The sequence below is a fragment of the Calypte anna genome, chromosome 8, assembly GCF_003957555.1.
Source record: "Calypte anna isolate BGI_N300 chromosome 8, bCalAnn1_v1.p, whole genome shotgun sequence".
Taxonomy (NCBI): domain Eukaryota; kingdom Metazoa; phylum Chordata; class Aves; order Apodiformes; family Trochilidae; genus Calypte; species Calypte anna.
In genome coordinates this window covers 20240843-20255022 of record NC_044254.1, presented here as the reverse complement: position 1 = coordinate 20255022, position 14180 = coordinate 20240843, and the positions used below count along the sequence as shown (strand labels likewise).

The window sequence follows — 14180 nt, the reverse complement described above, 5'->3', positions numbered from 1 at the left end:
TCGCCAGGGATGGGGGCAAAGCCAGGCTCGAAGTAAGCGCTACTCCACGGCCTCACAGTGTCCCAGGGCGGGACCGGGCTCCGCGGGGCTCTCGGCCCTGCCCTCAGGGGAGAGGCCGGGATGGAGCGCCAGAGTAGGGACGGGAGCCTCGCCCGGCCGCGCCGCAGCCGTTTGGTGTCAGGGCGAGCTGAAGCGTGCAGTGCTGGTGCAGGGGCCCGAAGTCCTCTCCGAGAGGCCGGAGGAAGCTGGCCTCCGGACAGGCCGCACGGGGGGCCCGTGGCCCCACCGCACCGCTCGCAGCCCAGCTCCGATCCGGTGCAGCCGGTTGTGCAGGCAGACAGTCGGAAGTGCTGGTTATTAATCCTGTGTGAGCTAATGGTTTTTGGGCGCTGCATGGTGACAGACAATAGACATGTGCCAACTGAACGTATTAAACAAGCTAATTACACTCCTACAATTTCTGCATGCAAGCAAAGCCAAAGTAGAATTCGATACTAGGCAAACTTCTGGCAGCAAATGCAACCTGAGGCTGGCCTGGCACCAGGCCCACACGAGGGAGTTTGGCCAGCACGGATGGGTCAGCTGCAAACCTGGAAAAGTGCCCTCGTGTCCGGCGTATGCTACTGATAATCCACTGCTGTTGTGTTGAGGATTGGGACCTGACAGCACATCTTTAGCAGCAAGGGCTTTCAAGTGTGGACAAAGCTGAATGCTTGACAGAGCCTGTCCAGGGATAGTGAAACCCATTTGGTGGGGGCTGGCTGCAATTTTCACAGATGATGTTGTGCTAAATGCTTTTTAAATGTCGTAGCCAATAGGCAACCTTGAAAGTAAGCACAATCCACCCAAATGAGCTCCTAACCATCCTCAGAGACCACAGTCAGTCCCTCAGGCCTAAATAAAAACTTAATTTCACTGTATGTTTATCTTGACAGGCGTTTCCTTCAGTGTCATGCTATGGGTATGTGGCAGCCCTGAACCTCCTACCATAACAGCATTCCAACACAGATTTTTCTGGGGTCTGCTGTCTCTGTGACCTGCTCAGACTTGTAATTGCCAGGCACATGGCACTGAAGGGATTAAAATCACAGCAAGGACAACATACAGCCTCCTACAGAGACATTGGCCACTGTCAGGTAAGTTTTGAGATGACCTCTTTGTTTCTGGCCTTTCTGGCAGTTGCACTTGCTGTCCATTAGTCAAGACTTTCATTAGGCAGCTTTCTAATATCAGCGGAGACAGGAGACAAGCTCTTTTTATGATGACAAAGGGTAACGTTACTGTGAACAGAAATGTGTGGGCAGGAACATTATGATAAAACATAATTGTCACTGTGGACAGAGGTTATTTGTTAAAACTGGCAAAAGGACAACAATGAGCTTTTAATTGCAGGGATTAGAATTTTCTGTGCTCAGAAAATGAACCAGGTCAGACCAGCCAAAAAAGAAGAAGCAAAAAAAAAAAAGTCACTGAACTGATAAGCTTTCCAAAGGAAAATGGCAGTATTGCCATGAACAAGAAATGCCAGGACTGTGGGGAAAGGAGTTGCCAAGCTACGGTGCAATCAGCTCAGAGTCATTCAGCTGTTTCTTTTCCTTACTTATCAAGTATTTTGCCCTTGAAAAACAAAAATTTAAAGTAATGGAATACCAAAGACCAAGTGCTTGGTCAGGATGTTATTTGGACTAGATGATCATTCAAGGTTCTTTCCAACATAAATCATTCTGCAATCATGTGGTTTAGCATCACTGGGAGGCAAATCAAGCCTAGGAAGGGGACACACAGCTCTCTTGCTACAGATATCAGTTGAATGATTTAAAAAAAAATATAATCATAAATGGAAAGAGCAGAGGATCACGCCAGTGCCCAGGAATTCACCTTTGACTAGCTGCCATTTAGCTGTGTCCCACCTGCCAACCCCACACACTTTACAAGGCTGCTTTTCTGAGGCTGCATTAGGGCTACTTGGCAAATTAAGGAATGGAAAAATTTTCACTAGGGGAAAAATTTAAAAAAGCCAGCAGTAACTACTGAGCTCCATGGCTCAGTGTTAAAACCATTGGTTTGTCAAAGAGACTCCAAAGAAAAGGGGTCAAGTGCCGCCATATGGCACCAACTTGGGACCATTACCTTCAGATCTGGAGCATGGTGTGGCACTGAGAAGCCAAGCTGATACTAGAGGGAGGCAAAAATCTTAAACTGGTACCAAAAAAGATAGGGCAAAAAAACCCAAACCACCTCGGATCAATCATTGCTGGATAGGGAAAGCTGAGCACTGCAGGCTTAGCAGTTCCAGGCACAAGGAAGAGGCAGTGTGGTTCTGCCTGGAGCACAGAGGCAGGTGGGGTTAGCCTGCCTGCCTGTCCCCTGTACAGGGTCAGCCTTTTTTTTGTTGTTCTCCTTTTATTTTGTGAGATTGGGAGTGTTTGTACCCTCACATTTTTTTCTGGGCCAGCTGTAAAGAGTTTGCGCTAAGAACGTGACATCAAATGAGAAGGGAAGCCCCAAATGTTCTTGGACAAAGAGAAAGAAGATACACGTGCACATGCTTGTGCATATGTGGAAGCATTCTAGCAACTGCTGTTCCTGGTGAGAGCAAATCACTGCATTGGAAGCCACACATGGACCAGAGGTTGGTGCTGTGCACATGGCAGTGCCTGCTGAGTGCTCGATGAGTGGCACATCAGAGCCGTGAAGGCCTTGTCACCAGTTTAGTGGCACAGACAAAGCATTCCTGCTGCAGCGCAGGCAGGTGCTCGCTGCCTGCTTCACTTCCCAGCTGGCTGGCTTCCTAAAGCACAGTGGTTACCACGGTGTCCTTCTTCCCCACACACACCTGCCTACGAGCAGATGCTTGCTCAGCCATGTACTCTTGCCATCCTGGGCCCTGGTAGTAATGCAAAACAAACCGATGCCAGAGGTGCTGGCATGTCCACGTGTGCATGCATATGCACAGGCGCTTGGTTTGCCCTCGGATTTGCATCCTCAAGTGGGGCTGCTCGACAGCAGAGCCAGAGAAAGGTGCCACTGGTCTCAGGTCACATTGGGAGCACAGCACTGAGGGAGGAACCAACTGGGTGAGGGGGAAACACCATTTTGCATCTGGCACCTACTTGGTTGCCCATCTGGCCTGGCTGAGCTCCAGCAAAGTCAGCAAGGAGTCAGTAAGAAGGTGCCCATAATCATGTCAGGGAAAACCTCATCAGTCTGTCTGCCACGCTTTTTTACCTAGTGTGCTGGCCAGGGCAGATTTGGCTTCCTCAAGAAGGCTGGACTGGCCACGTAGTGCTGGCCCATGTGGTTCTGCCCCTTGTACTGGCCTTTCCCTTGCACACCTGTGCTGCCTGCAGGTGCTGCTTTCTTTAGGAGACAGCACTGACTGGTGATATGAGCACACACAATAACAAAGTGGGTATCACAGAGGGTCTTCAAGCTCCCTGCTAGCATAATGTCCCTGGGGGAAGCATGGGGTACTCATGGCTGGGATGTACCCACAGGAAAAGACTTCTCTGGAAACAGGCTGGGGAGCATGTCCATCTCCAAGGGACTCTACAGCCTCTGCTTAGTGCTGAAGAAACAGACAGCAAAGCCAGCTTGTATGAAACCCGATTATTCAAATTTATTAACATCAAGAATTATGCAATGATGCTGTAGATTTTTTTTTTTATTAACAAATAGAAAACAGACTGTATACAACAGTGACCCCTACAGCACTATGCATCCACAAGGTAAAAATGAATGTGTCCTCCAACGTTACCAACCCTGGATTGCTGATTTCAACGTAGCCTGGAATCTTAACATTTGGAATACATGTGATAATACAATTAGATACCCTTCCACCACCTTTATTCATAACTCAATGCACTCAAAAGAGGGCTGCTCAATCCCTGTCTTTAGTGCAAGCGTGATATAATAAGGAGTATTAATATATAGTACCATTAAATTAAGTCCAGTAGTCTTGCCACATTGGTTCATTAGAACGTCCTGAAGTAGCGGAAAGTACAATATTGTAGTAACTTTTAACATTTGCAGGATAGCAGAAATTATAGATACACCCAACCTCTGAAGCCATGTGTACTCCCCTCCCCTTCCCTGCAGTACCCTGCCTTCCAAAGGGAGCCTGCCTGGCTCTGCTCTGGGGACAACTGGGCTTGTGCTCCTTGCCTTTGTCAATTCTCTGATGCTCTTCACTGGTGAGAGGTGACAGAATAGCGCTTGCACGCACAGAACCGCGGGATTAACAAAAAAGGCCATGTCTCGCTCTTCCCACCCCCTCTCTGGGGAATTGTGGGACTCACCTACTTCTCCTTCCCCCTTCCCAGCGAGACACACACAAAGAGACTCCAAAGCCCGGAACCCAAGGGTTTTGGGTCTCTCACAAACAAGGCGATGACAACTCAACGTCAGATCAGGATCTGCCAATACACACGGTCACTGAATTGGTTTTACACGCATTGTAATGGGACTGAACAGTTTCCAGCTGACAAAGGGGACCGCTTCTCTGGCGACCCCACGTGCCCTCCCAAACCCAAACCCAAACCCAAACCTACTCAGGAAATAATGGAGGGGAAGGAAAGGCTAAAAAAATAATTGGTAGCTTAGGTTCAGTTCCATGAAATTTCATATTCTACAGAGGATTAAAAAGCAGTCTACGGGGAATGGAGCCGGGCAGGAACCACAAGCCAGCTGCTGCAAATTACCAAGGAAGCTGCACTAAAATGGGCAGAACCAGCAGTGACTTGGCTGAAATAAACACAGGGCAGTAAAAAATGTAAAAGCAAAAGGAAATTTTAAAAAAACCAAACCCAACTCCCCAAAGTTTGGCGGGTCCAGTTTTGCCTGGGCAAAACATTAAGACTTGCAAAAAATAAAAAATAAACAGAGAGGAGATTATAAAAACCACTAGTAACTATTTTACATGTTTAAAAAAAAGATCCCATTCCACCCACCTAAAGCCTCGCTGTGAAATGCAGTCGCGTGAGAGAGGGTGAGAGATGCACATGAGCAGAAATTCAGCCAGAGACTGGAAATGCTTTTGGAGTCAGATTCCATCGTTTGGCGCTGGGGCGAAATTCCTAAATGCCGTGGTCAGAACTGGTTGGCATGGAGGTTTGCTGCCTGGGCAGCACCTCCACCTGTACAGAAGGACTGAGGAATGGGCAGCTCTGGCTCAGAGGAACCCATCTCCACTCCTAGACATCCCCACCGCGACTGGAGGAAAGCACTAGTTACGTTGCATAGTGGTCAAAGCTGCCGAGATACTCCAGTGCCGCTCTGTAGCACAGCTGGTACTGGTCCTGCAAGGCAGCAAGGGGAAAAGTGTGAGAGTGAGGTGGATGTTGGCCTTTTCTCTCAAATAAATAATGATACAGGTAGAGGAAATGTCCTGAAGTTGTCCTGAAATGTCCTGAAGAAGTCAGGGGAGGCTGAGACCAGATGTTAGGAAGAATTTCTTTACTAAGAGAGTAGTCAGGCACTAGAACAGACTGCCCAGGGAGGTGGTGGAGTCACTATTGCTGGAGGTATTAGAAAAATATGTAGGTGTGGCTGTTTAACACATGGTCTAGTGGGTACAGTGGGGCTATTCGAGTTGAAGGTTGGACTCTGTGATCTCAGAGGTCTTTTCCAACAATAACAATTCTCTGATTCTGTGATTCTGTGACCGGGCAGCGGGTTTGCCCAGAGATGCTGACCTGTACCTTCTCCCACAAATCTCCCATCACCTCAAGGAATAAGGGACACTACACTTACCTCTGTCTGCACCATGGCTGGCCGCTGTGTCCGCAAGGTCTTCACTGTCTGGAACATGTCCACCACCCCCTCATACCGCATCCTCTCCAGCACGATGCTGAGTGTGATAAACACGCCTGTGCGTCCAACCCCAGCACTGCGTGGAGGGAGCAAGAGGTTCTGTTAGAGAGCTGCCAGCCCCAGTGAGGTTCTGTATAGCTCTTGGGAGAAGTTCAAGCTCATGGAGCATGGGGACATGCTCAGGGGATTCAGGAGTGGCCACAGGGACATTGCCAGCCAGAGGTGCCCCCATGGGGCCGATTGATTTTGCCTTGCCTCTGGGCCAGGCTGCTGTGGCACCCTGTTCTGTCCAAGGACTGTTCCAAGGAGTGACAAACCAGTACCTCCAGGGCACTGGGTTAATCTAGTCACCTGGCAGAAAACCAGCCAATGGCACCCATGGATGCTGTCTCCTTGTCTACTCCTGCCTGGCTTTTGCCAGTGGTGTGCAGGAGGGGCACCAAGTGCAAGGTAGCTGCTTGAGGTAGTGGGCATATCCAAAGGATGTTGGAAACAAAGCTCTGCCCACTCACCTGCAGTGCACTGTGATGGGCCCATCCTGCCCAAACTGCTCCTTGGTCTTGTGCACCTGCCCAATGAAGTCGATGAAGCCCTCTCCCGTCTTTGGCACTCCCTGCTCAGGCCAGTCTGTGAACTGGAACTGGCGGATGGTCCGTGACTGGCCGTCCTGCAGGGACAATGTGTTAGACCTGAACCATGTGTGAGGACACAGCAAGAGGGCTGGTCCTGCTTTCCTCAGCACTGGTGCTACTGACCTGCTCTAGGACCCCCTTGTCCAGGCCAAGTGAGAGGGTGCACAGGCCATGGATGAGCCCAGGCAGATCTAGGAGATCTTACTGAGCATTGGGGGCCTGCCTCTGCTCTCACATGTTCACCTCAAAGTGACTGAACTGAGCAGGGCTTTGGGTCCCTTAAGGGTCCTATTGGGTCAGTGCCCTGATCCTGTCTGGGGCACAGCTACACCTCAGGATTACATTTACTGTCACACAGGAGTTCTGAACCTTATTAAGCTCATGTTCAAAGCTTGTCCAAATGTACAGCGCAGGCGAGGCCCCTGGCAGGGGATTGATAAGCCCCTGGTGCTGATAGGGAACTCGGATCTGCTCACTGGGGATGATACAGCTGGTAAAGAAGAACTTGGGTGAAGGAAGCAGCAGGTGAAGGGCTTTCCCCTTCTGCCTGTAGTGCAAGGCAGGACCTTGCTTTCTGATTCCTCCAGGAGGAAGAACTGGAGAGCTGCACACTCTCTCCGCTGGCCTGGGCAGGAGCATGGGAGGCAGGGGAGCTGTGGAGCCAGAAGTTGCACTCACCCTGGCATCTGTCACCTTGAACTCCCGGAGGATGTACTGTGGCATGTTGTACTCTGCCATGGGGTCCACCACAAAGTATTGGTACCGGGCAGAGCGCTCTGCGGGCCAGTACTGATGGCACTTCTCCTGTGGATGAGGAGCATTGGTGAGATATCAGTACTGACAAGCTGCTGCTCTTCCCTCCCACTCCCTGGGAGCGTAAGTGGCTGTAGGCCACAGGATCAACCATGGGGCAAGCCAGCAGGAGGCTGGCTCAGAGCAGGGGGTGCTGGGGACAGACTGGAGTGAGCAGAGAGGTTGTGCTCACAGACAGCAGCCACACAGCCCCCTTCTCCCCTGAGCAGGATTCGTACCCGGCCCATCTCGCGCAGCTTTGTCAACATCACCACGATGGTAGAGTTGTGCTCCCAGAGCATCCGCCAGAAATCCTCTGTGGTCTCAGCCAGCGGTCCCTGCGTGGCGATGTAGGCCTTTTGCTGCCTGTGACAAACATAATGGTGCTTAGAGCAGCTTCTGGGAGGTTGGCAGCAGCCTGGTGGGCTGGAAGCAGGGATCCCATGCAGCAAGCAGCAGGGCTGACAATGCAACTGCAGGAGACAAGTCTCAAGGACTAGCCACATACGTGGGGGGAGGAATGAGCCTGCCCAGCATGTGTCTTAAAAAGTGGTCCCCACAGACGTAGAGACCACCACTGGGTGCAGGATCCAGAAAGGCTGCTGGTCCTTGTTGAGGTAATGATATCCCCAGCCCAGCATCTCCCTGCTGCTTGACCCCAGTGCTGCTGCACTGAGAGCCTTCTTGGCAACCAGGTCTATGTGATCAGGCTGTCAGCACCCATCTGGGCTGGGAGGAAAGCTGTGCTTGGGGATGACTGCAGCAGCATGTCTGGGGGTGCCTACACTTACTTTCTGCAGTACCCACAATCCCTCCCATTGCATGGGAAGACACAGAGCAATCAGAATAGGTCACCTGGATCACACACTCCAGCTGGGGCGGTGTGGAAATCCCCAATATAACTTTACCAACTTTCTGGAAGCTTCCAAATTCTTGGTTCCACTGTGAATCAGAGCATCTCTTAGAATGTCCTGTGTGAAAAATAGAGCTTGCCTTGCCCAGCCTGGCACCCAACCTGAAGAAAGCACCCTTGGCATGTCAGGTCTTTGGCATGGCCAGGGCCCAACCTGGCTCTCCAAGTGCTGACTGCGAAGTGACAGGTTCAGCACCGCACAGTCCGGCTCACCACTACGGGGCGCCGGAGCCTGTCAGATGCAGAGCAGCATCCTCCTGTCCAGCACTGCACCTCTCCGCTGGATCTAAAAATTAACGAACGTGCTGCAGGACTGTAATGTGAAGGATGAAGACAGGGACTGCTTCGAGTTGGATTTATAAGACATCATAAAAAGCAGGGAGTGGGGGTGCAGAGAGAAAAAAAGAGCTAATAAAGATGCAACATCAGTGATGTGTGCAGGACCTTGGGCCAACTGATCTCTTTAGATAATATCAAGAAGATGGGCTCAGTTGAAAGGATGGGAAGAGATAACAGTATTCTTCAGAGATGGGGAAGGTAGCACATGAAATGGTATCACCTGCTTTGCAGGCAGCCCTCCCTCCAGCATCACCGAGGGGCAAAACCAGCACCAATTATAATCAGCTCTGGAGCAGGGCACTGAGGTTGCAGCCCACCGACCAGGCACAGGGCTGCCAGGGGTTGACACAGCCAGGCAGCCACCTTAATGACATGGTGCTGGATGGCTCGGACCGACACAGGCAGGAGGGAGCAGGGGCTGCTCCCTGACAGCTTTTCTCCAGCCCCTTCATCTTTCTCTATTACTTTGTCCCACCCTGAAAGAGCCTGACTTGCTGCAGTTTGCCTGTTTTGGGATGCTTCCATGATTGCTCTTCTGCTCTCTTCCCTCTCCTGCCTCCAACATAACCCTTCCCCCTGGAAACCCTTCGTGGGCTCAGCTGCTGGAGCAGGGACAGAGGCACAGAGCCATTAGCTTGGCTGCACCAATATCTGTTCCCTTTGGCAGTAGCTGCTGCTCCTGGGGGCTCATCAGCCCATAAGAAGTGTTTGGGCAGAGCCAAGGTGGTGGGAAATTGTGCCACATGCATCACTGCATCCACCACTCCTGTACTGGTCGACCCTACTGTGGTTGTACACAGATGACAGAAATGAGCCTTGTATGTTTGATGTTGGGATATTTGTCTGGGGATTGGCTGGGAAGGAGATGTGGCCACAGTGCTGTTTTCCTATGTTCTCCTCTCCTGGCACTCAGCATCTAAGAATATGATGCCAGGAGTTAGATACAGAAACTCTAAGTTCTATTGTCCCCACTAGATCCTGACTTCTTTTTTCTAAAAGGTTTTCTGGTGAGCAGAACCCAATAATGAGTTTCCCAGTACCAGCCTGACATGAGGATCCACAGAACCCCCCAAATCAAGACATGAGACAATGCACCTTGGCCTGCTGTCTGGATCAGCCATGCAGTGCAAGGTGCAAGCATCCCACATACTTCTATCTCTAATTACTACAGCTAATGTGAGAGGGCAGGTTTGTGTTAGTTGCTGCAGATATAAAACACATGCCAAGGGATTCCTACCAGGAGATACTATAAACCTCCACAGGAGCCAGTACAGCCTCTCATCGCAGCCATGTGCTGCCTACAGCAATACAAGCAACCTGGCAATGCTCACTCACTAGAAGCCCTCACATACTGTTACTACATGCACTGGAGTGTCTGAAAAGAGAGAAATAGATAAAACTGTGATCAACAATTCCACTCTAGGCAGCCAGGACCAGTTCTTAGGAAAGAAGAGAAGGCAGCTCTGCCCATGTTCCCAAGCAAGCAGGACAGGTTTGCCCAGGCACCTCAGGTGGCCCTTACCTGTACCCATCTATGAAGCTGGCATTGATGTAATCAGAGCCCTCAACACCCCGGATGGGCTGCAGACAGACTCTTGTCAGCTCATAGGGCATGATGTTCACCAGGCGGTTCTTGAATTTGTTGCACGGGAGGTTGGCACTGATGAAACGTGAGGTATGTGCTTTAGAGTTGGCCAGCAGCTGAAAGAGGAGAAGACATGTCAGACCCAGGCTGGGGGTGCAGAAATCTAGGGGCAAAATCGGGACACTGGCATCAGGGCAGGCAGGAGTCCCTCTGGGCAATCAGCCACACACCCTCTTCTGACTGAGGGACAGAAGCTGGGGACCACATCTTTCTGGACCAGATGAAGGGCTCCGTCACCACATTACGATGACACTGCATACCAGCTGCTCTATTTTGCAGTCATCAGCCTGGTTTTCAGTATCACATCAGCCCCTCCGCCCTGGCCATTGCACAGCCTTGCTGCTGGCTTTGGTGCACAGCTGTAGGTGACGGCAGGGGAACCACCTCCCTTACTTGCTGGCACAGCCTCAAAGCTACACATAGTGGAATGGAGGTTCCCAGAAGCAATCTGACCCACAGAGGGCCAGCACATGAAGCTTTGTACCTCCCTGAACCAGGGACACCTGCCTGGTGGTGTGAGGGAAGTAAAGCTTTCCATCTTCCAACATCTTTCTATTTACTTCTTACCCCAGAAGAACCCAAGAAAAATGTGAGAATTGTGACAGTTTTAGGTAAAAAAGATCTATTTTGGGTTACTGTGAGACATTTTATTGTTCTCTTTGAGCCTGGTAAACTGAAGTAATGGTAAATATGTTACTTGGATCTGCTGGCAGAGATGTTTAAACAGAAATCCTTTTTTTCTTTTTCTTTTTCCCTTTTTCTTTTATTTCTTCATCCCCCAAAAGACTGTCCAGCATCTCCAGAGCCACCTTTCTCTGTGTGTGTGGCAGCTGGTCCTAGGCAGAAGCTCCCTGCAGAAGGACAGGATTGATCTCTGGGGAGTGATGCAGCCATCTGAGGCCCTCCCATATCCTGTTCTGCAGGGCTTCGCGTGCAGTGGACACTGCCAGGGCACAGAGAGGGGCAAATTTTATTACTATTCTAAAGAGACCCTTGGAGAAACTGCAAATTTTTGTTGTTCTTACAACAGAGTTGCTGGAGTTGAGCCTAATTCTGTGTCTCTCTTGAGAGCTTTCTCAGGGCATGTGTCACTATAAGATACTGATGCAGCACATTCTACTATCCGAAGCTCAGGACACCATCAGCTCTGGTAACAGGACAGAGCTGCATGGCTATTCCCAGTTTACATAAAACATCAATATTTGCCATTCCTGCTGGTTTGTCACTTGGAGGGAATCCCCAGGGTGAAGCTGTATTGCTGCAGTTCATTTCACAGCCTGCATGCTCTGCTGCCTCCCTGCATGAGCTACATGAGCTATAGTCCAGCATGAGTGCACTGGACTAACACACCTCATTTGAGAATATGGGTGCTTCCAGAGCCCACTTACATTTTCAAGGCTGTAATAAATACCTGTACTTTGAATTCACAGATACAGATTGAAAAATGTGGGCTTAGTTTCTTAAAAACAGTGTGCCTTAAAACACTGCCTTCACCAATTCCAGATTCTGAGGCTTGAAGGTGGTTAAAAGATAACAGAGCTCAGCACTGAATAAACGAGACTATAAACGTCTCATATATTTAAATTGGAGCCGTTTCCAGACAAGTTGTTCACAGTAACATCAATTATCACTAACATGATCTGCATCTGATTTCAGATGCAGCTCCTGCAGCACAGTGAACCTAGAGCAGAATGTGCTGCTGAGAACTGCGCATCCATCTGCCTTTTATATCCTCCCCAGAAGCTGCCAATCCAGGGGGGACCATGGCCTACACAAGCTTTACAATTCAAATGTATTTTAAAACTCTGTGCCTACCTGGTTTAGAAACACACAAAAAATAACTGTCTGTAATGATCCACAGCTCTCCCCTCCCAATCCCTGGAAGAATGGCCCAGTGGGGCTGAGGGGGCAGAGACAGGGGGATGGAGAACAGGGGTGCTGGGGCTCTGCCACCAACCTTGAATTCCAGCTCCATTGCTGTAACGCTCTCGCCTGGTGGCACCTGGGTCAGCTTCTGGATGTGAGCAAAGAGATTGCGCGCAGGCACCTCAGTATTGCCGCATGTGGCTGCCTCCAGCAAGGCCTCGTGGATGAAGATGTACTGGTCCTCTGTCTGCACCATGTAGTTACGCTGAGAGCGCATACACGTCACGTGGCCATAGATGTCCACGGTCTTCTCGTGCTTCATCCGCTCCAGCATGGCATCAGTGACAATGAAACAACCGGTTCGGCCCACGCCAGCACTGCAGGAAGAAAGCACATGGCCTGAGGTCTCCTACAGATGACACATAAGCTCTGCTATTGCTTAAGAGAGCAACCCTGACCTGGAGTGCACAAAAGGGGAATAAAGGCTGCTCTCCACACTGGGGGCTAATGAGCTGAGCCTCAGACAAAAGGTGACAAAGTGAGCAAGGGAGAGGGGAACTGGAGAGGCTACTCAGCCCTTCTGCTGTCCCAATTTCACTGATGGAGTGGAAGGGACATAATGTTACTCTGCTAGTCCCTGTAGTGACTGGAAGCACCTTCAGAAGGGAAGGAGAAATGTGTTTAACAGGCATGAGAGTGACAGGGTATGTGTGCATGAAGTCAGAAGACCTGAAGTGTGGGCTGGGCATTGGCATCTGAAAAGCCTAAAATTTCAAGCCTGCTTGTCCCCTAACAAGGGTCACAGTTTCCTAACCCATAAAATGAGGACAGACAGCCTGAGGTGAAAGCAGAAAGATGAGATCACACAAGGCTGTGCAGAGCCCTTTGCTCAAGCACCATATCTGTTAGGAGGGCAGCAAACTACTCTTCTTCAGAGCACCCTGAAACAACACACATGCTGTTGTGACATGTAAACACAGGCAGAGATAGGGAGCTAGACATTTCCTCATTTATGGTGCAAGTCAGATCCTTAACAGGGCTTTAATATAGCTTGTTTGTGTGTTAATTATACCCTACTCCCATCTGAAACAGAGCATGAAAGAAGAGCATTAAACACTGCTGGTAAGGCGTATGCTGGAACAGCAATGATGGAGTGGTTTGTTCAGTAATAGTCCCCACTCGGCTGGTATAGATAAATCTTGCCTGGATAAGATGCTGAGCCTTCGTAGACTAATATTTTGCTTAAAGAGCTGCCTTTCTGCCCTGCAAAAGTTCTATGGTAAATACTACATATGAATGTTTGTAGAGGTCACTGCATGTGTGTCTGTCAATGATGTCTCTCTGACAGGAACCACCTACTCATGCTCAGCACAGAACACTACATTTTAAAATGACACTTGCAGTTTTGCAGGAGGAAGTGTTTTCTGAGGCTCTCCATGCAGCTGTGCTGTTTAATCTGACAGAAGAGTAGCAATACAAATGTCACCACTACATTATCACTGCTGGTTCTGCCCTGTTCCCAGCCCAAGCATGGAGTCAGTGTGGGTTATACCATCATGAAACCTTCCCTATAGGAGCAGGAGACTCCACTTTTATCTGGACAGCTTAAAGCTCCTGCAGCCAGGAGGTACATGCCAAGGTGCAGCTTTGCAAACACAGTCTTACCTGCAATGGACAACCATGGGCCCAGCATCTGGTGGGTTACAGGCCTTAACCCGTCGCAGGAAAGCTAGGATTGGGGTGGGGTATTCTGGAACCCCATGATCAGGCCAAGCCATGAACTGGAACTGTCGCAGTTCTCGTTTCTCACTGGAGCCATTCTGTTGAAGACAAAGAGGAGTTGTTTTGCATGAGAACAGTCTCATCCTAGGACAGGAACCCACTGATGGGATAACAAGCTACTCAGCTGGCAGGGTAACAACAGACACATAACACTGTGCCTGATCATCCATGCATTGGGATTTTGCCACTGAAAATTTGAAGGCAAAATATAGGCTTCTTACAAGGTTTCTGTACAAATAAATGCTCTGTGGAAACCAAGCTTAGGCAGAGAGCAGAGCAACTCTGCAGGTGTGCAGCAGACTGAAGGGAAGGAGAAAAACTCCTTTCTGCACAGCATGTGATCACTACCTACATATGCACTGCAGTGCATCCAGGGGGAAACAAGCACTGGGTATGTAAG

At 49.9% G+C, this 14180-nt stretch overlaps 1 protein-coding gene across 5 annotated transcripts in view; it reads right to left on the bottom strand.

Annotated features, from left to right (window-relative positions):
- Positions 1–3594: 3594 nt before the first annotated feature.
- Positions 3595–14180, bottom strand: part of PTPRF (protein tyrosine phosphatase receptor type F) — a 381207-nt gene continuing 370621 nt past the window's right edge. For 4 of the 5 annotated variants that reach the window (XM_030454976.1, XM_030454978.1, XM_030454981.1 and 1 more), the window contains 8 exons: positions 13664–13818; positions 12090–12375; positions 10010–10188; positions 7475–7601; positions 7122–7247; positions 6324–6478; positions 5752–5887; positions 3595–5297 (listed from right to left, as the gene is read on the bottom strand). In XM_030454976.1, coding sequence (XP_030310836.1) covers positions 5229–5297; positions 5752–5887; positions 6324–6478; positions 7122–7247; positions 7475–7601; positions 10010–10188; positions 12090–12375; positions 13664–13818 — 1233 coding nt within the window. In that variant the 3' untranslated portion in view covers positions 3595–5228. The remainder of the gene's footprint in view (positions 5298–5751; positions 5888–6323; positions 6479–7121; positions 7248–7474; positions 7602–10009; positions 10189–12089; positions 12376–13663; positions 13819–14180) is intronic. The other variant, XM_030454979.1, reaches the window with a different exon arrangement.